Source organism: Schistocerca gregaria, chromosome 2 (genome assembly GCF_023897955.1).
Source record: "Schistocerca gregaria isolate iqSchGreg1 chromosome 2, iqSchGreg1.2, whole genome shotgun sequence".
NCBI classification, from domain to species: Eukaryota; Metazoa; Arthropoda; class Insecta; order Orthoptera; family Acrididae; genus Schistocerca; species Schistocerca gregaria.
Genome location: NC_064921.1, coordinates 325,171,339 through 325,194,143, shown reverse-complemented (window position 1 = coordinate 325,194,143; position 22,805 = coordinate 325,171,339). Strand labels below are relative to the sequence as shown.

Below are 22,805 nucleotides of genomic sequence, written 5' to 3'. Positions count from 1 at the left end.
ATTGCCCTACGAAAAACAATAATTGTATTTTACTGTTTATCATAGAGAAATTCGCAGAAAACCAGTATATCTTCTGTTTTGATGAAAACACGAAAAACCTTCTGATAATGAAGTGTGAAAAGTTCGGAACCAGTAACGGTACTTTCCAATAAAGTAACTTAAAGTCAGTTTGTGGTTAGCTGCTGAACACAGAGAATATTTTCTGATAGCGCGGAAGATGAGTGTTACAACCAGATCCAATTCGAAAAAAATGAGAATAAACAATCACGGCTTAATTGTTGTCCAACTATCTTTCGTGTTGAAACAGTTTCATCAATGCATATGAGGAAGGAAAATGGAAATATTACCCCCATGAAAATCATATGAAACCGTTACTCGGCCAACAGCCGTCTAAGTTTGACTGCTGCTAATAAGAACTGCAAATATGATTCGCAACTACCTGACATCCATGTATCATCCGTTATCGCGCTACTTTTGTATCTGTACCAACAACACTATTAATAACTGCATAGTTCGCCAGCAGAAATTGCGACCATTACAGAGCATGAAGAAAGTCCATATCAAGTAACGAAGTCCGAAGAGTTCAATCTGGTGATAGAATGCAAAGAAAGTGTCTACATCTACATCCACATTTATACTCCGCAAGCCACCCAACGGTGTGTGGCGGAGGGCACTTTACGTGCCACTGTCATTACCTCCCTTTTCTGTTCCAGTCGCGTATGGTTCGCGGGAAGAACGACTGTCTGAAAGCCTCCGTGCGCGCTCGAATCTCTATAATTTTACATTCGTGATCTCCTCTGGAGGTATAAGTAGGGGGAAGCAATATATTCGATACCTCATCGAGAAACGCACCCTCTCGAAACCTGGCGAGCAAGCTACACCGCGATGCAGAGCGCCTCTCTTGCAGAGTCTGCCACTTGAGTTTGCTAAACATCTCCATAACGCTATCACGGTTACCAAATAACCCTGTGACGAAACGCGCTGCTCTTCTTTGGATCTTCTCTATCTCCTCCGTCAACCCGATCTGCTACGGATCCCACACTGACGACAAATACTCAAGTATAGGTCGAACGAGTGTTTTGTAAGCCACCTCCTTTGTTGTTGCACTACATTTTCTAAGGACTCTCCCAATGAATCTCAACCTGGCACCCACCTTACCAACAATTAATTGTATATGATCATTCCACTTCAAATCGTTCCGCACGCATACTCCCAGATATTTTACAGAAGTAACTGCTAACAGTGTTTGTTCCGCTATCATATAATCATACAATAAAGGATCCTTCTTTCTGTGTATTGGCAATCCATTACATTTGTCTGTGTTAAGGGTCAGTTGCCACTCCCTGCACCAAGTGCCTATCCGCTGCAAATCTTACTGCATTTCGCTACAATTTTCTAATGCTGTAACTTCTCTGTATACTACAGCATCATCCGCGAAAAGCCGCATGGAACTTCCGACACTATCTACTAGGTCATTTATATAAATTGTGAAAAGCAATGGTCCCGTAACACTCCCCTGTGGCATGCCAGAGGTCACTTTAACGTCTGTAGACGTCTCTGCATTGATAACAATATGCTGTGTTCTGTTTGCTAGAAACTCTTCAATCCAGCCACACAGCTGGTCTGATATTCCGTAGGCTCTTACTTTGTTTATCAGGCGACAGTGCGGAACTGTATCGAATGCCTTCCGGAAGTCAAGGAAAATAGCATCTACCTGGGAGCCTGTATCTAATATTTTCTGGGTCTCATGAACAAATAAAGCGGTTTGGGTCACACACGATCGCTGTTTCCGGAATCCATGTTGATTCCTACAGAGTAGATTCTGGGTTTCCAAAAACGACATGATACGTGAGCAAAAAACATGTTCTAAAATTGTACAACAGATTGAAGTCAGACATATAGGTCTATAGTTTTGCGCATCTGCTCGACGACCCTTCTTGAAGACTGGGACTACCTGCACTCTTTTCCAATCATTTGGAACCTTCCGTTCCTCTAGAGACTTGCGGTACACGGCTGTTAGAAGCGGGGCAAGTTCTTTTGCGTACTCTGTGTAGAATCGAATTGGTATCCCGTCAGGTCCAGTGGACTTTCCTATGTTGAGTGATTTCAGTTGTTTTTCTATTCCTTGGACACTTATATCGATGTCAGACATTTTTTCGTTTGTGCGAGGATTTAGAGAAGGAACTGCAGTGCGGTCTTCGTCTGTGAAACAGCTTTGGAAAAAGGTGTTTAGTATTTCAGCTTTACGCGTGTCATCCTCTGTTTCAATGCCATCATCATCGCGGAGTGTCTGGATATGATGTTTCGAGCCACTTACTGATTTAACGTAACACCAGAACTTCTTAGGATTTTCTGTCAAGTCGGTACATAGAATTTTACTTTCGAATTCACTGAACGCTTCATGCACAGCCCTCATTACGCTAACTTTTACATCGTTTAGCTTCTGTTTGTCTGAGAGGTTTTGGCTGCGTTTAAACTTGCAGTGAAGCTCTCTTTGCTTTCGCAGTAGTTTCCTAACTTTGCTGTTGAACCACAGTGGGTTTTTCCCGTCCCTCACAGTTTCACTCGGCACGTACCTGTCTAAAACGCATTTTACGATTGCCTTAACCTTTTTCCATAAACACTCAACATTGTCAGTGTCGTAACAGAAATTTTCGTTTTGATCTGTTAGGTAGTCTGAAATCTGCCTTCTATTACTCTTGCTAAACAGATAAACCTTCCTCCCTTTTTTTATATTCCTATTAACTTCAATATTCAGGGCCTTATGATCACTGATTCTCTCTTCTGCACTTACAGAGTCGAAAAGTTCGGGTCTGTTTGTTATCAGCAGGTCCAAGATGTTATCTCCACGAGTCGGTTCTCTGTTTAATTGCTCGAGGTAATTTTCGGATAGTGCACTCAGTATAATGTCACTCGATACTCTGTCCCTACAACCCGTCCTAAACATCTGAGTATCCCAGTCTATATCTGGTAAATTGAAATCTCCACCTAAGACTATAACATGCTGAGAAAATGTATGTGAAATGTGTTCCAAATTTTCTCTCAGTTGTTCTACCACTAATGCTGCTGAGTCGGGAGGTCGGTAAAAGGAGCCAATTATTAACCTAGCTCGGATGTTGAGTGTAACCTCCACCCATAGTAATTCACAGGAACTATCCACTTCTACTTCAGTGCACGATAAACTACTACTAACAGCGACGAACACGCCACCACCGGTTGCATGCAATCTATCCTCTCTAAACACCGTCTTTGCCTCTGTAAAAATTTCAGCAGAATTTATCTCTGGCTTCAGCCAGCTTTCTGTACCCATAACGATTTCAGCTTCGGTGCTTTCTATCAGCCCTTGAAGTTCCGGTACTTTACCAATGCAGCTTCAACAGTTTACAATTACAATACCGATTGCTGCTTGGTCCCCGCATGTCCTGACTTTGCCCCGCACCCTTTGAGGCTGTAGCCCTTTCAGTACTTGCCCGAGGCCATCTAACCTAAAAAAACCACCCAGTCCACGCGTGTGGGTGTAAGTGTGTGTGTGTGTGTGTGTGTGTGTGTGTGTGTGTGTGTGTATGTGTGTGTGTCTGTGTGTGTGTATGTGTGTGTGGAGGGGGGGGGGGGACAAAAAAAGAAAGTCGCACAACACACAAAAGTTGAATCTTTCGTTCGTTCGAAGAAATTAACAAATTTTACAGCAGGCTTTTTCTGAAACCACTTTAAAGCAATAGAACGAAAAACCAGTCCAAGCTGCAAATATTTTAATTTTCGTTCGAAGACTAGTTTCTGGCCAGGACCCTCTCTCATATCAATATAACAAAGTCGAAAGTGACATTTACGAAGATGTCAAAAAAGTGTGTATTGTACGTTGACAGTGCATACAGATAAGAGTGAAAATTTATTAGCACAAGTTTTTCGCTTGCGTATTGTTATATTATTATCTCGTGCGATTAACGAAACTTGGATTAGAGCCAAGCGAATTCCAGCTTCAGTAAGTTTTTCAAAATCATTTGGGCAACTGGCGGTTATTAAGGTGCAAATGCTAATCAAGGGATCCAGCTTACAAACTGTGTCATTATGCCCTTCTAAGAGTCTTAGATTTTATGGTCAGCTTCCACAAACAAGCATACAGTGAAATCACTTTCCTGAAGCTTAATTACGTTCTTTCAAGCAATTACATGAAAGTGTAATGTAGTGTGAATTCAAAGTAATGTATGACGAACTAATTCTTTTAAGAAGTGGGAACAGCTCTTGTTGCTTGTAGAGTATACAGGATTAAACTTTGATTTAATGAGCAGAGGCCCACAAATTTTTGCGTATAAGTTTTTCTAAGATGCATTCTCGCACACGCGTATAGAAAATATTCATGGTAAATCTCATTTATTTAGGGAATATTGTGTAAAAATTGTGCTTCTACTGACAGATACCCGGTAAATTTATAACCGATCCGGGAGCTTAAAAAATAGGGGTAATGCCTTCATCAGTTTTCCTAAATACAAGTATTACACACACGTAACTAACGTTACGCAATACAGGTTCGTGGATCGGAATATTTGATGACCGTGTGCCTAGATCACACATGCCTGTTTCTCACGGTGTTTGTCTCATCCTTGCTGCAATCACCAACTGCAATTCTCTCTAATAGTTTAATAGATAGCTGCAGATTGGGGGAGCATGCACATAATGAGGACCACAAAAATATGATAAAGTACATTCTACCAGTAAAACACATTTATGCTAGCTGCCCTGTTCATACACGTAGTAATACAATGATTGTAAGATGTAATTAGCACTTCAGCAACAGTCTCAATATCTTTACAGGTTCTTGACAGACATTTTAGACGTAAAAATAACATTGTGACACCGACTGCGTATCAGTAGTGCCAATAAGTTATTGTTATGCGTTCTGTGCTGTTATACAATAATTTAGACAATAATAACGTCATGGTTTCCAGCAAGTGTGGTAGAAACTTTTACACATACATAGCCTTACCGTTAATAAATACACTACAGTCCCATTTCTAGGTGACATTTGATGTCGTATAGCTAATTTGTTTAAAAAATATTACATCACTGTATTCTTTACCTCTAATGTTTCTTTTTAAACATAATGAGAAGCCCCCAACTGATAAACTTCTCAGTTCTGTGGCATATAAAATACAATTAAATATATGTACGAGTTGTTATATAAGACAGACAGGGAAGGCATTTAAGAAGTGTTGTCGTCATACATCTTGCTCACCAAATGGAAGAGTTTTCTCAGGACTGGATCTCCCAAGGCTGTCAGTAGTTCTAATGGAATGTTGTCTACTCCCGGGGCCTTGTTTCGATTTAGGTCTTTCAGTGCTTTGTTAGGGTACCACATATAAAAATATGTGTACTTAGATCTGTTATATCTTGTATGTTTCCATGTTCTAGTACTAAAACTTCACTAAGTAAATAAATGTGATACATTTACTGTAAATTACCAGTCTGTGATTAAAATTATCGTATACAATATGTAAATTTTTGGACATATCAGGGAATTATGCTTCTGTGAAGAAGATACTGAAATCTACTAAACTAATATTAAGTAACTTTTCGCAGAATGCTTCTTATACTTTACATAAACGTATGGCCTGATTCTTACGATTTATATCGTCCGAAATTTGGAGGGATCTGAAGACGACAAATAAATCTGTCGATATCGGTAAAGGAAAATGCAGCTGATGGCTGAATTTTATTCTGAAATATATACCATTCTACAGTTGCTGAGAAAATAACATGTGAATAAAATCATAACTCTACATCACTAATCTGAAATTCTCAATTAAGCATCACATATTTTCTCATCGTTCCATTCTCGAAGAGCGTGCGGTAGAAACGAACATTACAGTCTGATTTCAAGATTTGATTTCTCTTATTTTATTATTATGTTCGTTGATGTCTATATAGGTGGGTACCAACAAAATAATTTTGCATTTCAAATGTTGGTGATTGAAATTTCGCGAAAAGATCCTGCCGCAGTGAAAAAACCTTTATTTTAATGTTTGTCACCCCAACTCACATATCATATCAGTGACACTTTCTTCCATACTTCGCGATAACACAAAAAGGAATTGTCTTTCTCTGAACTTTTTGGATGTCCTCCGCCAGTCCTAAGCTATGTGGATCCGATAGCACGCAGCTACAATTGAGAAAAGGACGGTTAGTGTGGGCGTTTTGTTTCATGGATTCGTTGCATCTTCTAGGAGTTCTGTCAAAAAATAGCAACTTTCGGTTGGACTTCCCGACAAAAATATCTATATAATCGTTCTGTTATAGAAGTAATTATTAGCGAACGTTGATAAATAATACAGACAATTGAAATGTGAAAATATTTAATTGTACTCTACACCAAGTGCGATACAAATATCGAACATTGCTCACTGCCAAGTGTGAGGTAAGAGAACAAAGATGGGGATTGGTTGCTAAACTACTATGGTTATGTATTTTCTTAAAAGCTCTCTGACTGGTAAATTTACAGGAAAAGAATGTGGCTAAGGTAAGGACAGAGGCATGATGACATCATAAAAAAGGGGCATGATTTGTGGCACCATGGGTATAGTGCATATATGCATATGGTGTTCATATATACACTGAAAATGGGCCCAAATGCCTGTGGCTACACTATTATTACAGATCTTACTCTTTTCATGATTCAGATCTAACTATGGGATTTAGATCTGGATTGTATGTTTTCAGTTTTTGGGGAACAAATCTATTTCCACGCAAAATTTTGTCAGTGAAATCAACAGCAGAAAGCTGGTGCCTAAACTTTGATTTCCTTAGATGTGTATCGTACAGTATGCAATTACTAACGAACCAGGACTGTGTCACACATTTAGTCGAATTAAAGGAAGGTGGTATATTTTTTGCTTGTTGTACTATAGAGCACTAAGAAAAAAGGCAAAACTTCATAGTCTACATCTTTATATAATTTCTAAATTTATTGCTATCGGTTTCTGATTGACATCTCTCTTTGTTCTACTTTTTGATGACATATGCGAAGTGAACTCTGAATTAACATTGTGCCAGTGCCTACATCTACAACAACTAAATGTTGACCTACACTTTTGTTTGACAGTAGTCCTTGCATACTATGATTTTGCCAACGTTTAATTCCTGAGTAATGTGTATGAATCAATGTGTCGTCTAATTAATTGTGATGCTTCACATCTTCGTAAAAGTCTTGTCATAGCCCTAAGAATCTTACTGAGAGTCTTTCTTTTGTTAGCCTTGAAGGCCAGTTTTGTGCGGGAGATTTCGCAGAACCGGTAATTTCATTGCGTTGTTAGTAATACTGCAAGAATTACTGCGTAATAAGACAATGGAATATTTGTTGTGTGCGCTTTGCGTCACCTTCTAGCCACCACTCCCCTCAGCATCGCGTCGCTCATTCCGTTATTTGCACACTATAGACTTACTGTACTCCAACATATCCTCTACCTTCTCCATTAGTACTTAAACTCTGTTCTTCCTCTCCCGTCATCAAAATATAATGTTAAGACATTTTTGCGTTCTCTTTGCATGGACTGCGAGGTAACAAACACTCCTGTGAAATGGGACGTAGCTGTGCCTAATCATGACATCGACATAGTCACCACTACAGCTGCGTCTGCAGTGTTGTACGTCGGATAATACACCACTGAATATTCTCTAACCGAGCCCTAGTCTGTCTCAGCAGAAAGGACAAACGCGTCCACCAGCTCTCTGGCTGACTTGTTCCTTGTTACCGTAATTTTACGTCACTCTGAAAAGAAAAAGAATGAGCACAGGTCTAAAGAAAAGAAACAGAAATAATTGCAGCAGATCGGTAACTAGCACCTTTCACATCCCATATTTCACTTGTAGTTCAGAGGTACATCCTTGTGAGGCACTAAGCAAGAAATTTGTAACTAAATTCTTATGGGGAGATTGGCCATTATTGACGTAAGCTGGCATCGCTGAGAAGGGCCACAGTAACTGTCGGCCAGTGGTGGGACTTGATTGATGTTAAGCCAAGTAAACGAATTATTCTCATGAGAGGGACACAGGAAGCAGTTATGTCCGTTCATGTCCTAGGAAAAGGCATGGCCTGGTGTACAGGTGCACCGGTGCTAACACGTGGTCCTTTTGCCCTCCCTCCCTCATGTAGACCCCCTACGGCAGTTACGCCTCATATTGTCAAGTAAGCGTCTCTTAAGAACAGTAATCTCTCAGGCGAAGGCATCGCCCTGAAGGGGGAAGTGAGTTGTCACTTACACTAGAAATTTTCCTCTGACTAAAGGATCAGAAAGCAAATATGGCGTCTCGTTAATTAGTGGAACCCCCAGGAACATTCCTCTTGCTTAGAAGAAATGATTTTTCGGTGGCGTTTCAAGTCTTTCCGAATAACTGAACGATCCCGACAGACTGCCACCACACAAGCCGGTCAAAAGTAAGCTTTCCCTTATTCTGCGGGAACGTTCAGTTTGTTATTCCCAAAATTTTCTTAGAAGGGGATTTCAAGGAGTCGGTCTCCGCTTGTCTCATAGGGTGGCAAGCGGTTATGTGTTCTGACTATCTGACACAAGTCTAAGGGTGAGTTTCTCCACGGGGACACTAAGAAGAGCAGAGACACACAGTTTTTGGATACTCGGGTATCAAATTGTGAGGGGTTTGGGCCCGCTGGGAACGGACTCTCCAGCTTCGGATTTCGACGGGCGCTGAAACTGCCGTCAGACTCTGACGGAAACTTTTCGTTTTATGAGAGCTGCTTCACTGGATAGGATGTACGCTCAACTAGGCGTTTTTCACCCTGGTCGAAGTTGATGGAGACGCTTGACTCATTCCGTTCCATGCCGATTTCCATTTGTTCCTTCCTCCGGTTCACGCTTGTACATCATCTTAGTGAAACGTGCCCAAATGTTTCTCAAAAATTTCTCACGCAGTGCCAAGGTGTGGCATTGATTTCTTCCATATCTGATTATATCTCCTTCATATCCATGGAACTCTTTCTGCAACATCGACGAATATAAATTTTGTCGAAACCGTTAGAGATGAGAACTTTCATATTGTCTTAAGTTTACCTTCATCCCTCGTGCAAGTGTTTAATGTATAGTCCAACAGATTATTTCCCACGTTTATTCACTATCTTCTTTCTCTTTATTTGTTAATACCCTGTAGACGTTTTTCTCATTTGTGTACACAGGAGAGATAGTAAATTGGGAAGATGTGGACTTTTTGTATGTATTCCGTAGTTAGATAGTGTCTGCCCCCAACCACTTAAATAATTAATGCGGATCGGCACCTTCGGTTCCTTGACCAGGGCTTTTCTGCGTTATCCGTTGCGAAATTTTAACATCACGTATGTGAAGACGTGGTGTAGTGGTGCGGAGCCTTGCGATTCCCAGTATTCCAGGCGGTGACAGAAACTATGAAACGTCCCCTTAGAAAAATTAATGAATTACTGTGCTCATAAACCTCTACATTATTTGATTTTCAAACAGCTGAGCAGAACTGAAAGTACTCAGACATTTCGCTCTTTACCTATTCTGATCAACACTAAACTGACACACAATATTTTTAGCGCAACGCAATCTGACTCAACAATCCCTGCAACAGAATGGCCCTGACTAACATTAACCTATACCTTTCACAAATCACTTACTTCGCCAAAAATGTTCGTTACTCGAACTACTGCAATACAGCGAGCGCCACTACTGCCAGCTAAATAAAACTACTGAAGGCACTAACTACTGATAGGCATAGTTAGCAAATGAAAGATTTTAATAGAGAACAAACAATGTATTTACCTTAATAGTCATAATATATACTGTATAGCAGTTCTTAACATCCATTCTTACAAATGTACTGTTTCTGATGGACACACGTCTAGATCATCCGCTCTCAAAAATTCGTCGTCTCACTTCCCCACATCCACTACTGCTGGCCCCTCACCTCCAACTGCGCAACGCTACGCGCTGTTAACATCCAGCTGCCCAACACTACAATGGCAGACCACAATGCCAACCAGCCACAGACTGCACACAGCACAGCCAGTGATTTTCATATAGAGCGCTACGTGGCGGCGGCGTTACCAATATAAAAAACCTAAACAGCCTACCCACGTAGCCCCCATGCTCCGCACAAAAAATTTTACAAATTCTTTTGGGCAGTGGCCAATAATGATTTGATAACATTTTTCATAATTACAATAACAAAGATATCAAATGCACACACTTATTGATACAATGTTGGCCAAAGCTAAAATTTTCTCACAGTCCATAAAGACAGTCCTGATCATTCATCACAGTAAAATTGCAGTGTTTTTCTTTTTTTTCTCAAAGTCTGAGCAGTAAAAGGGAATGCACACGGGAGTAGTGGATTTTCATGCAATCTTGAAGAAGTAGCAAAATAAAAAACCTAAACTGCCTACTCACAACTAAACCACCCATTTGGCATCTTTACGCCAAGCGCTAATGATGTGAATAAAATTTAATTCGGTATGTTTTAAGGGGACAAGAAGTGTCCCCATAAACTATTTATTCCCATGGAAATATCATTACCGGAGCCCAAATTTTCATCTGTCTGTGTGTTGTTAATATTCCATTGCTTTGCGAAGTCTCTCCAAAAGTGTACTAAAAATTGACTTGACAAGTAATAAATAAATGAAGAGTCAAAATGTTCTATGAACTAAACCTCACATTTTTCAGTAAAATAAGAAAAGCGGAGTACACAAAACTTACTTGTATTAAAAAAAATTGAAAAGCTATTACTGCAAAAATAATAAGACAAAGTAGAAAAACGAATAGTTTATTAAGAAAGTTCTAAGTGACATGCCAGGTAACTGGCTGGCTCTAAGTGATAGTGAGAAAGTGTAAGTTGAAAGTGCCATGAATACTGAGGCACTACGTTTTATTTGTGATAATATGTGATAATATAAGTGCAGAAATACAGCGGTTTTCCATGTGGCTCCTCACAAGTAGCGGAAATGTACTCATAGCCAAACTGTACATCTGAAAACATCATATTCTCATTGGTTCAGAGGGAAATAAACAGTTGTTATGATCCTTAATTAAATATGTGACTATGTACACTTTGCCTCGTTGTACCCGCTGTGACCGAGCGGTTCTAGGCGCTTCAGTCCGGAACCACGCACCTGCTACGGTCGCAGGTTCGAATCCTGTCTCTGGCATGGACGTGTGTGATGTCCTTAGGTTAGTTAGGTTTAAGTAGTTCTAAGTCTAGGGGACTGATGACCTCAGATGTTAAGTCCCATAGTGCTTAGAGCCATTTGAACCATTTTTTGCCTCGTTATAAACTTAACTTTAACAATTGAAGCAGTAAAAGAAATCTTCCTGGCGGAACCAAAATTTGACAGCCCAGTTCTAATTCAAACAATGACTGACTCACTTGCAGAAAGTTTCTACTTGTGTCCTCCTGAAAAAATCATCTGCTTGCTGCAGAGATTGCCTCGTCATATTCTGTGCTCATTATTCAAGATGCTGGGTGACAGCCCAGAGGTTCTTTGGCAAACAGCAACGAGAAACATCTTTAAACACGCAGGTTAATGTTATAAATGTCCCCGTTTGTTCGCCTTTTTCAATCGCTTAGCAGAAGATTCATTTTTTATACAAACTCTTTCGATTTAATTTAATATTTTAGGAGGAATGTTTAAATGCAGACGTAGCTCTACCGATAGATCGCTTTGTGGAGATTAGGTATGGGTGACGTGGTCTGCCGTATCTTTAGTTGTCGTCCAATAACTCGCAGATGACCAACAAGGAACAGCCAGTTTGTTGTTTGTGTTAACGAGTTGGCCATTGTTCCAGGAGGGAGCCGCGCTGCTGCCCCGCTGCTGGTGGCGCTGGCGGTGTGTGTGGGGTGCGCAGCGGAAGACGGCGGCTGCCCGCTGCCGCAGGTCCAGTGCCCGCGCCGCGGCGTCCACGGTTTCGGGCCGCCACCGGCCAGGGGCTCCTGGACCTCCGCAACGAAGGTCGTCAACACCACGGACCGCCTCGAGTTGCAGGGCCTCGTCCTTGGGCCCAGCTGGGTTAGTCGCTGCTCTCTCTTACGTCTTCTCCTTTGACACAGCCGCACGTGAAAGAGGTTGTTGTGTGCCTCGTGCGTTAAACAGGCTGATTCAGCTGTCCACCTGCCGCAGGGTTTTATGCATCCCGCAGCACCTTCAAATACCATACACAACATTTACCTGTTAGTCCTACATAAAAAAATAATTGGGTCTTTTTGTAGGAAATTATTGTAGTTAAAGTTAGCAGTGCGATACGTTTTCGCTAGAAACTTTATTTCGAATTATCCAAGAAAAATTAGAAAGGTGATCTTCAAACAAGTTTTTCTTGAATAAGTCGAAAAGCGTCGCCTGCAGCGGAAACGTATCCCAGTACAAAATTTAATTACATTAAATTTCGTACGAAAAGGTCCTGAAACGTGCTTTAACAGAACAGACCGGATCGCGTTGTGGAAAGGGGACAAGGTTAATTACTGTTAGTTATACAAGAACACACATAACTTTATTGCTCAAACCAATGCACCGTTTTCTCCTTTAAACAGCAAAGATCAAGGGCCCAAGTAACTTCTCCAGAGTAAGTTTAAATGACTGCTTTTAAAACACCAGGATTTAGAATAATGGCTGAAGGCCTTACTTAAGTAAAATTAAAATATCATCTATGCTATAAGCGGAAATAATATTTCAGATCATCTAAGGAAATTCTTTAAAAACAAAGCATTTACAAATTCTGGCTAAAGGCCATAGGCCTTTTAAGGAAAATTCAAGTTAATTCTTCGGCTGAAAGCCCACTAAAAAAATTTTCTCTACATAATAAAAGAGACGCTTTAAAGATAAGCTTTTACACAGTACAACAGATAAACAGCTTAAGAAAACTTGAAGTATCTTGTCGGCTGAAAGCCCAAACAATTACTCAAGCATAATTAAAGTCAACCATAAGATAAAAATTTACAGAACACGGCTGATGGTCGTTTCAAGAATTCAAGATAATTAAAGAGAAACCCTACAGACAAATAATTTACTTATTAAAGCCACAGATTCTGAAAAAAACGCGGCTGAAGCCCTAAATACAGAGCAACAAAAATTTTAAATGAAACACGGCTGAAGGCCTAATCTTAAAATAGTTGTCACGAAGTTCGGCTGAAAGCCATATATTAAACATAAAACAGACAATATTAATGCATGGCTGAAGGTCTGTCACAGAGCCTGCAACCAAATAAAATGACAAACAACACACGGTGGTGGTCAGAAGTGTTCTAAGGGTCGGCCTGGGGAGGAAACTCTAGCCACAGTTCAGGTGAGACAGGCAGCCAAGCGTAACACTGAACAATCGGGTGGCAACACGACCTAGGGACGGCTCAGGAACCAACCAACAGCCCAATCAATTCCCAACCACCCGACACACTGGCTGTTCTATTTCAATCGACCGACTGACTACCCGAGTACGTAGACAACATTCATCTGCTCAGTGGAAATCACAGAAGCTACACACGGTTCCACGTGAACACACTTACACAAGAACCTGAACAATCGTAAAAGCAATCACTATGGAACAACAAGGATGAATCAGTTAGACCCACAGAGAGTTTCCACAAGCGGTCGGCGACCAAATACACGTCTTCCGATGATACGACCGACCGAATGATCACCCAATGGTCGCCCCGCTCCAATCTCCTTCCGTCGCACAGTTCATGTGTTTCGCCAGCGGTCAGCGAGCACTGGCTGTCTGCACCTCACTGGGGCTCCGTTACCGTCTCACTTGCGCTGCGTCCCGACTGAACTCTCAGCCCCACTCCACACGCTCGACGACCCGGAAATACTATCGGTCACTCCAGAGATAGTACGACAGTGCACTTATCGATAGGCGCTTCTACTGCCACTCACGAGCAGGTAAGGCAGGAAGTTAGTGACGCCAGTAAATAGAGTAAGAAAACGAGGTGGCACTACTGTAATAGAAGATGAAAAACAGTAAATGGAATGAACACTCTTTTATTCTTTCTATAGGACTAAAAGTTTGTGCATACCAACCGAGAGGATACGAAAATCTCATATGTTGTTTTTGAAGGTCTTGCACGTTGCATAGAACCCGGAAGTAGGGCCAGCTGAATCACTCTGTATGTCTTCTAACACTGTTGGACATTTAGCTTTTGTGGCAAATGTGCATCACTCAGTCATTTAGGATATGTTCCGTCGTCGTTGTAGACTTCTAATTGTAGCGAATGGTCTGGAGCTCATCTTTCTGATATCCTTGTCAAAGAGATCGCACGTTCATTACGGGGAGAAATTGATCGTCGAGTCACGCCTCTTGCTATAATAAATTGAACTCTAGAAAAACGCCGGCCGGAGCTAAAGTCTGGAACCGCGTGACCTCTACGGTCGCAAGTTCGAAACCTGCCTCGGGCATGGATGTGTGTGATATCCTTAGGTTGGTTAGTTTTAAGTAGTTATAAGTTCTAAGGGACTCATGACCTCAGAAGTTAAGTCCCATAGGGCTCAGATCCAATTCAACCTTCTGAACCTAGAAAAACTGTTCATGTGAAGAGGATTCCTCGACGTCCTTGTCCACCGAAAAGCAACTAGGTTCTCACCCAAGGTAGTTGCCGGGAACTCACCCACACAGCATGCTTTGAGTTAATACCACCCAGCACAGCAACGTTCTGTTCTGAGAACCTTAGTGCACTGAGCGGAAACTATTTCAGTTGCTAGAAACTTACCAAAAAAAACTCAACGACTTACACAGTTTTCACAGAGAAAAGGTACAAAAACCAAAAAATTTCGCATACCATTTCACCAAAGCCTCGTAAGTTGAGGACTCCAGAGGAGGACAAAAAGAAGCTTGCAGTTCTGCCATTCTCTGGCTCAGTGACAGGAAAGACTAACCGGCTCCTAAAGAAGCATAAAATCGATTGTCTTCAGGTCTCCAGCAAAACTTCGATAACTTGTGAGACCTGTGAAAAATGATATAGGCCTGCGAACGGCAGGAACATACTCCATACCGTGTGGGTCTGTACAGTTTTATGTTGGTAAGGCCGTGCGTACTATTGAACAGCGCCGTACAGAACATGAGAGACGTTACCGCCTACGATATACTGAAGAATCAGTGATAGCAGAGCATGCTCTGGGAAAAAGACACCGAGTTGCATTCGAGGAAACATTTATTATGACGCACATGGCTCATGGGGATTCATCACTAAAGAAGCGACTGAGATCAGAACAGACTCTCATTAATGACAGCGGTTTGCAGTTAAACACAGCTTCGGGCCCCGTGACCGGCAGGCTGAAGCGGGCGGGGCAGTCTTGCAACCAAAACGTTTCCTTTTATGGCGCTGGACTGGGCAGCAATCAACGTCACAGACTGTAGCGCCGCTATATAAGGATGGCAGCAACAACCACACAACACTGATCAGTTGACAATAGCTACAGAGTACTCGGTTGAAAGCTCGTGGATTTTAATCCACTTGAAGGGGCTTGAAGCCCGAACTATTATATTAGAAGTCTGGTTTGTTTAGCTATCCCAACCACCTTGATCAGTATTGCAAGCGAATGACCTGATTCTTACCAATACCATAGCTGACACGTTCTGCTTCATGAATCTCGTCATTATGTGTCAGGGAGGAAGCATATTATAACACTGAATGCTACATTTTTGTTGAAGTCCAATATGAAACGTCCGCTAAATCACGCAGGGCTAACAGGTAATTAGGATTGTGGAAAGGGCCAAGGGACTTGCGGTCGGATTCTCTTCACAATTGTAATTTATTATCATTTAGTTCACAAATACATTTTTGAAAGAATTAAATTTGCTTCGCTGCTGAAGGCCTCCAAATAGATGCTTTAGAGTAAATTCAATTTTGAAAAGACGTGACACACAGTTAAATTTACGAATAAGATAAACCGTATACATATATGAGATGAGCATGCGGAGCGGATGAAGGCCGCCAGATTAAATATTCAAGATTCGAAATATACTATGATGATTACTGAGCTTATGGTCCTCAAGGTCCACAGAAAGAGATAAACAAAAGCAATAAGATGGCTGAAGGCCACAAAGTTAAAAATCTGCAAATTAAGGAAATATATATTGCAACAATCGGTACAATACATTAAGTTTAAAAATTTCCTTTTTGCAACACCAACGGCGGAAGGCCCACAAAAACTTGTAAAATCTTTAAAAGGAACTTACAATAACCTTTAAAGAGCTGAAGGCGACAATGTTTGGACCTGAAGGAAACTCTGAGAACATGTTTCCAGGACTGAAAGCCCACAACTAACCTCGCCAAATTAAACAATATAAAATAAGTTAAATTACAACATCATGAACACTGACAAAACCATAATTCAGAGAACGGCACTCAGGAGTCTGCAGTGGATCGGTCTGCCCTCGTTCACTTCGGCGAGACATATGGTGAGTCCAACTACACTTAATTCGTGCGAACCCAACCAAGGGACAGTCACGAACCGATCGACCAACCGCTTTCTTGCCACGACGGAGTACACGAGAATTCAAGGCCCCCCAAAAAATTTACAAGTATCACTATACCCAAACCAACGCGTATGTGAACTCAGCTGCCAAAACTACACACCACGTTGGGCAGCATTAACAGGCGAGGAAAAGACACTGCCTAAAAATTACGTTAGCGACCAGAGCGGGTAACCGGAACGTTAACGGCCACCAGGCAGAAAATTCCACTGGTTCACTTAACTACGAAACAAGATAATACGGATAACTTCACCCAAAAATGAACACAGTCTGAATTTACGTCAGTCCCTGGTCCGCACCAACCGACCGACTTCTCTCATAATGCCGACAATATCTAAAACAGTCGTCAGTGGAAATAACACCTACTACACACACAACTTGACAAACACTGCACGAAGACCTGAACGATACCCAACAGTAACTAAGCACGCTCGAAGACAAATCAGGAGTCGATACACACACACACACACACACACACACACACACACACACACACACACACACACACACACAACCGACTCATGGACGATCGGTGAGCCAAAATGCGTCGTCCGGTAGGATGACCGACCGACGAGCCAAAATGCGTCGTCCGGTAGGATGACCGACCGACGATCGACCAAGACCGTGGCCCGGCTCAAGTGATGCGTGGCGCCAATGGTCGGACGAGCCATGTCGACGCAGACCTCACTGCTCCATCCCGACTGCACTGGTGCCGCACTGCAACTCCCCGACTGTCAGGTCAGGAGTGCGCCCCAGACGCGTTCCAACTGACTGGCAGACCCGAACTCGCAACCCGTACTCACTGGCTTACGACAGACAACGACCCGAAAGTAATAGCACTCAAGCAAAGACACTACGAGAGGTGATATATCGACACGCGCTGATAACGTCACTCACGGCCAGGCAAAGCAGCAACTCAGTGACACTAGTAATTTAAATTAACGTAGTGAGGTAGATGTATGTTAAAAACAGGGTGTAAAATACATGATGGCGGGATCACGAGCCACAAGCCACGCACGGCTCACAATCAACGAAGGAATCTTAGGGAGAAAATCGTGTAGTCACAAATGTTTGTTGCCGGCCGGTGTGGCCTAGCGGTTCTAGGCACTTCAGTCTGGAACCGCGCGACCGCTACGGTCGCAGGTTCGAATCCTGCCTTGGACATGCATGTGTCTGATGTCCTTAGGTTGGTTAGGTTTAAGTAGTTCTAAGTCCTAGGGGACTGATGACCTCAGAAGTTAGGTCCCATAGTGTTCAGAGCCATTTGAACCAAGCCATTTTTGAAACGTTTGCACTGCAGTATACTAAAAATCCAGACCGGAGGTATGAGAGCTTTGGAGTGGAGTGGGTTTAAATGTCACTTTTTAATGTTCTTATAGAATACCACGAAAACCGCTGCTTCTAGCGAAAATGGCTCCCAGTACAAAATTAAACTGCTTTAAATTTCCTACAAAATAAAGTCTCATTTAGTTTTTATCTAGTAATAATAGTTTCCGCATTCAGGGGACAGAAATGTCGAATATTACTAAAAATATTGTTCTAGAGATGTAAAAATGTTTATCTTTAAATGAAGTGGGTTAAAAGCAAATATTAAATATGTGTAGAACATATAAGTGAAGAAGATTCGTATCGAGGGATAATCTGTATTCTTGGAATATAACAGGGTAGAGGAGGAGATGTGTGGGGTAGAAGCACAAGAGAAGTTAGGTCGGCGGATTGTGTTCTTGCACTTCCCTCCTTCGTTGGTCTGTAAACTGAAGGTCGAGCAGGTGATTTTCCACTACATTAAGTCACAAGAAGCATGAATGGTATGTTTCACGAAGTTACCCCGACCCTCCACAGCGCGCCCTATGAATCACTGGAGTGCTTGGGGAGCGTTTATTTTGCACAAAATGCGTTAACATTTTATGAAATGCTGATATGAGTTGCTAATAAAATTGGCCCCGGTAATGCATGTGGACAGAATCTACATAAATGTATGCGCGCTGTTCTACCCTGCTAAAGGAGAAACTGATACTTAGTCATCCAGTACGGCAGCCGTAGTTCTCTTCGGGTAAAGGCAACTTGCTCCTCTATGAGTGCTGGTCGCATTTCAGTTTAAAAACAGACTATACCTTCCTAGCATTTGCTGTCCAATTCTCTTATGCGAGTAAACAAAATAATGTCACTAAGCTCGTGTTTTTATAGTAGAATTATTTTCACTTTATTTAGTGAGTCCTTATACGCCACACAGGATGACTACGAATCAATTCCTCCTCATCAGTGAAGAACAGTATACAGACATTTATGTAGATTTTATGCATATGCATTACCTGGGCTAATGTTATGAATAACTCTTACCTACGGCTTTGACGCAGTGGTAACACCGGTTCCCGTCAGATCACCGAAGTTAAGCGATCTCGGGCTGGGCTACCCCTTGGATAGGTGACCATCTGGTCTGGCAAGCGGAGTTGACTCAACCCTTGTGAGGCAAACTGAGAAGCTACTCGATTGAGAAGTAGCGGCTCCGGTCTCGTGAACTAACATACGGCCGGGAGAGTGGTGTACTGACCGCACGCCCCACCCACTTGTATGCGCTGAGGATGACTCTGCTGCCTGTCAGTACCTTGGCCCTTCATGGCCTGCTCGGGCGGAGTTCAGCCTTTTATATCTGCATTTCATGAGGCGTTAACGAATTGTATGGGGAATAAACACTTATCGTACATGTCTGCGCACTGCGTGGCCAGTGATTCTTGAGGCATGCTGTGGAGAATCGGGGTAATTTTGTGAGACATCCTATAGTGGCTTCTTGTGACGTGGAGGAGTATATAGGGTGGAGAATCACCTCATCGGTCTTCAGTTAGAAGACCTGTGATGGAACGAACTGCATGACAACATTCCAGTGACCAACCGTCCACCTTCACGCGCCCCTGCACACACCACCCAGCTCTCTCCACCCTGTTACACCCACCCGAACACAATTTATCCCTTAATGCGGCTCTACTGTATTTAACATATGACATTAACCGACTTTGTTTAAATATGAACATTATTTTTATAGCGTTAAAATATTATTTTTGCAATCTGCGACACTTGTATCTCCTGAACGCGGGTACTATTACCTCTAGAGCAAAAATTAATAGGCCTTTTTATGTAGGAAATTTACAGTACTTTAATTTTGCATCGGGAAACATTTTCGCTACGAGCAGCGGTCTTCTAGTTACTCGAGAAGTATATAAAAATGTGACCTTAAAAACTCACCTCCGTCTCAACGCTTGCAGCTCACCGGTCAGAGTTTTTAGGATTTTGCTCAGGGCGCTCCCTCCTAGCAGTGAGAGAAAATGTGCGACTTCACGATTTTCCCCTAATTGACCTTTTTCATCTTCGTTGACTTGGCTATTGTTGTTATTTCAATCATACGGTCAGTTTGCGGTGTTTAACTAGCGAGACCTGTTGAAGTATCAGATAATGTCCAGCTGTGGATGAATATCCTGTCCTACATAAACACAACTCTTTTAAAGCATTTTCTAATTTTTTTTTTTTTTTTTTTGCCGATCTATAGTGAAACTGCTTTCTCCATTTCATTGAATGTCACCTCATGCAGTTCGAAAGTGTTACGTTTTCACAGAAAGCATAAACAACTGCCCTTCTGCATAGATGACCACATTTAATATTTCACACCTTAAAGATAAGGTATGGTTTCCATTTCGATTAATGATTCCTACTACTTTCTCAGTTTTTCTTTTTCGGTTTCCTTCACGGTGTATCTTAAAGGAACTGAAAACTGATAATTATACGTCATGATGTCTTCATCGACTGTTACAATGTCTGGACTCCCGTAGTAAATTTTTTCACCAGTCATCACTTTTTGATCAGATCAGTAGGCATACTTCAGAAGTCAACGCAGAAGTAGGAAAACGTAGAATAGTATAAAATTAAAACGGTAATATGTTATCTCAGGTACGCACATCTTATAACTAGCCACTGTTGTAATTTTCTAACTCGTTACGCGTAACCTTGTTGGAGGTTCCTGCAAGGTTGATACAGGTGGTCATTATGTGTTCGACTGAAGCACCTGGTGACACGCATTTGCATCTTTACGACACACTTCCCGTAGTTCCGTTTTCTTTTCGCTGGCTGTGCAAGCCACGGTAGGTGTATGCTGGAGAGTTTAACTAATCTTATAGCGGACGGGCGAAAAACATCGCGGGAGTCACGATAATGAAGCATTCTGGCCAACCTGAAGTCCTTCTGGCAGGCAGGGGAACTTACCACGTCAGACCTTTTGATTCATAGCGCTGTTTAATCTTGGGCACTTGAGCTTCAGATGACTGTGAGAACAAATGAGGCATACTTGTTATGAACCAGCACTACTTGTTCCATTTTCAGCCTCTAGAAATATCTGTATCATTTTATTTTCCACACTCTCACGAAAATTAAAGACGTAGACTTGTCAATTTTCACTTTTCTTTCTTGACAAATGAAGTGTTTCAATTAAGATATTCAAGCAATAAAAAGTTTAACTGCAGTGAACATACACATAGAAATGGCGTAAAGACCCCACCATGTCAGTAAATGTTAGTGATATACACCTGTACACCACAAACATCTTTTCCATTATCATTACTTTTACTATTGGGCAAATCACTTCTTACAAAATTTCTGTTATCTGTCTTTTAAAGATGAGTACATCTTACTAAAGTGCTTGTGTAGATTTGATCTGTAGTTCACTTGATTCGTATAGAGTTTAATGATTACGTAATAGTATGCTTAATGAACGAAAATGAATCGATCCACTGCCGCTTTGGCCGGCTTAGTAGGTGGCATCTAGGCTGTACTTGATAGTAATTCAGCCAAAACAATTCTGGCTTGTGACTGAGCGTGAGCTGGATAAGGTGGATGTGACAGTAGCTGTTTCGGGTGACCTAGTGGGAGGTCGTCTGGGACCGTTCCCAACACTGCCAGCTCGCGTGCTTTCACGCCTAATGACACCCCCAGAGGTGCCCTGCCAAGTATTTTGCTCGAAACTTATTTCACTTTCTCTGTTTTAATTAAATTTATTTTGTAATTACTACCAGGTGTGATAAGGCCCTTCGTAACAAGGGCAACAGATATTTCATGGAGACAACTCCGCAACAGGGAAACAGACGCTCTTTGACTGCCGACCGGCTCATCCTCCTCCGTCGTTGATAACCTACCAGCTAATGTTTTGTTTCGTGTTTTCCTTCTGTTGAATGCCATATCCATATTTAGAAGGCGTTATCCTGTCTGGGAATTTGTGAGGCGCTCGTTAAGGGACTAGCTGTTTCACTCCGGTGACTGATATGGAAATGGAAATGGTCCCATGCTAGTTGATAGAGCGGAGGGGAACGATGGGGGAGAGCCGCACCGCCGTATTAGGGGGAATGATGATGATGATGATGAACACGACATAACAACACCCAGTCATTTCGAGGCAAATAAAAATCCATGAACCCGCCGGGAATCGAACCCGGGACCCCGTGCTCGGGAAGAGAGATCGCTACCGCGAGACCATGAGTGCGGACGGTTACTGATATATTATTATTATTATTATTCAGATTGATATTTTCCATCTGGCATTCGGTGATTCATTATTTTATTATTCTGATTCTGTAGGACTACATATGAGGGATTGAGAGCAGAAGTGGTACAAGTCCGTGCTGAAGCATACTGAGCAAATGACTGCCACAGTTAAATGGCTATTTATAAATTACGCGAGTTGCTATCATATGTTTTTTTATAATTATCTCTGGTCCGTGTATACCTATAAGTATGGATCGATATTGCAGTGCTTCTACATTTTCTTTTCACAATGCATTAAAATAATTATACTGCTTGCATCTTAAAACTATTTGGAGTGAATCAGGTACAAATGCAAAAACATTTTCTTTGCTATGCTTTATTTTCAAGATTCTCTTTGGTACAACACTCTAATGCTCACAATACAAGTTCGTTACAAAACAAAAGAACCAGTGTGCAGTTAGTGCAAAATTAACACAATAAGGTGGAAAATAGATCAATATCAAATACAATAGAAATAACATTTCGAAAATATGTTGGTGGTGTTCCAACACGTACGAAACATTTTTCACAGTCTCTTTCGATAATCATCTCACAGTCAGTGCCTTAATGTAGAATCAAAATCGTATCCTTCCGTGGACCTCTTGAAGAACGTCCTTCTGGGGCAACACCTGTCGTATTGTACCGCCGTGTTGCGCATTTTTCAGCCTTCCTTGTCCCCTTGTTTGACCACGTCCTCTTGTTTCTCCACTCCATCTTCTTAAACCCAAGGAAACTGTTGTCTGTGAATGGAATAATTTGTTTTAGATT

At 41.7% G+C, this 22,805-nt stretch overlaps 1 protein-coding gene across 1 annotated transcript in view; it reads left to right on the top strand.

Annotated features, from left to right (window-relative positions):
* The window catches only part of LOC126336141 (insulin-like growth factor-binding protein complex acid labile subunit), a 53,398-nt gene that overhangs the window by 8,455 nt on the left and 22,138 nt on the right, over window positions 1-22,805 (top strand). Inside the window, exon 2 of the mRNA XM_049999634.1 lies at window positions 11,802-12,022. Coding sequence (XP_049855591.1) covers window positions 11,802-12,022 — 221 coding nt within the window. The remainder of the gene's footprint in view (window positions 1-11,801; window positions 12,023-22,805) is intronic.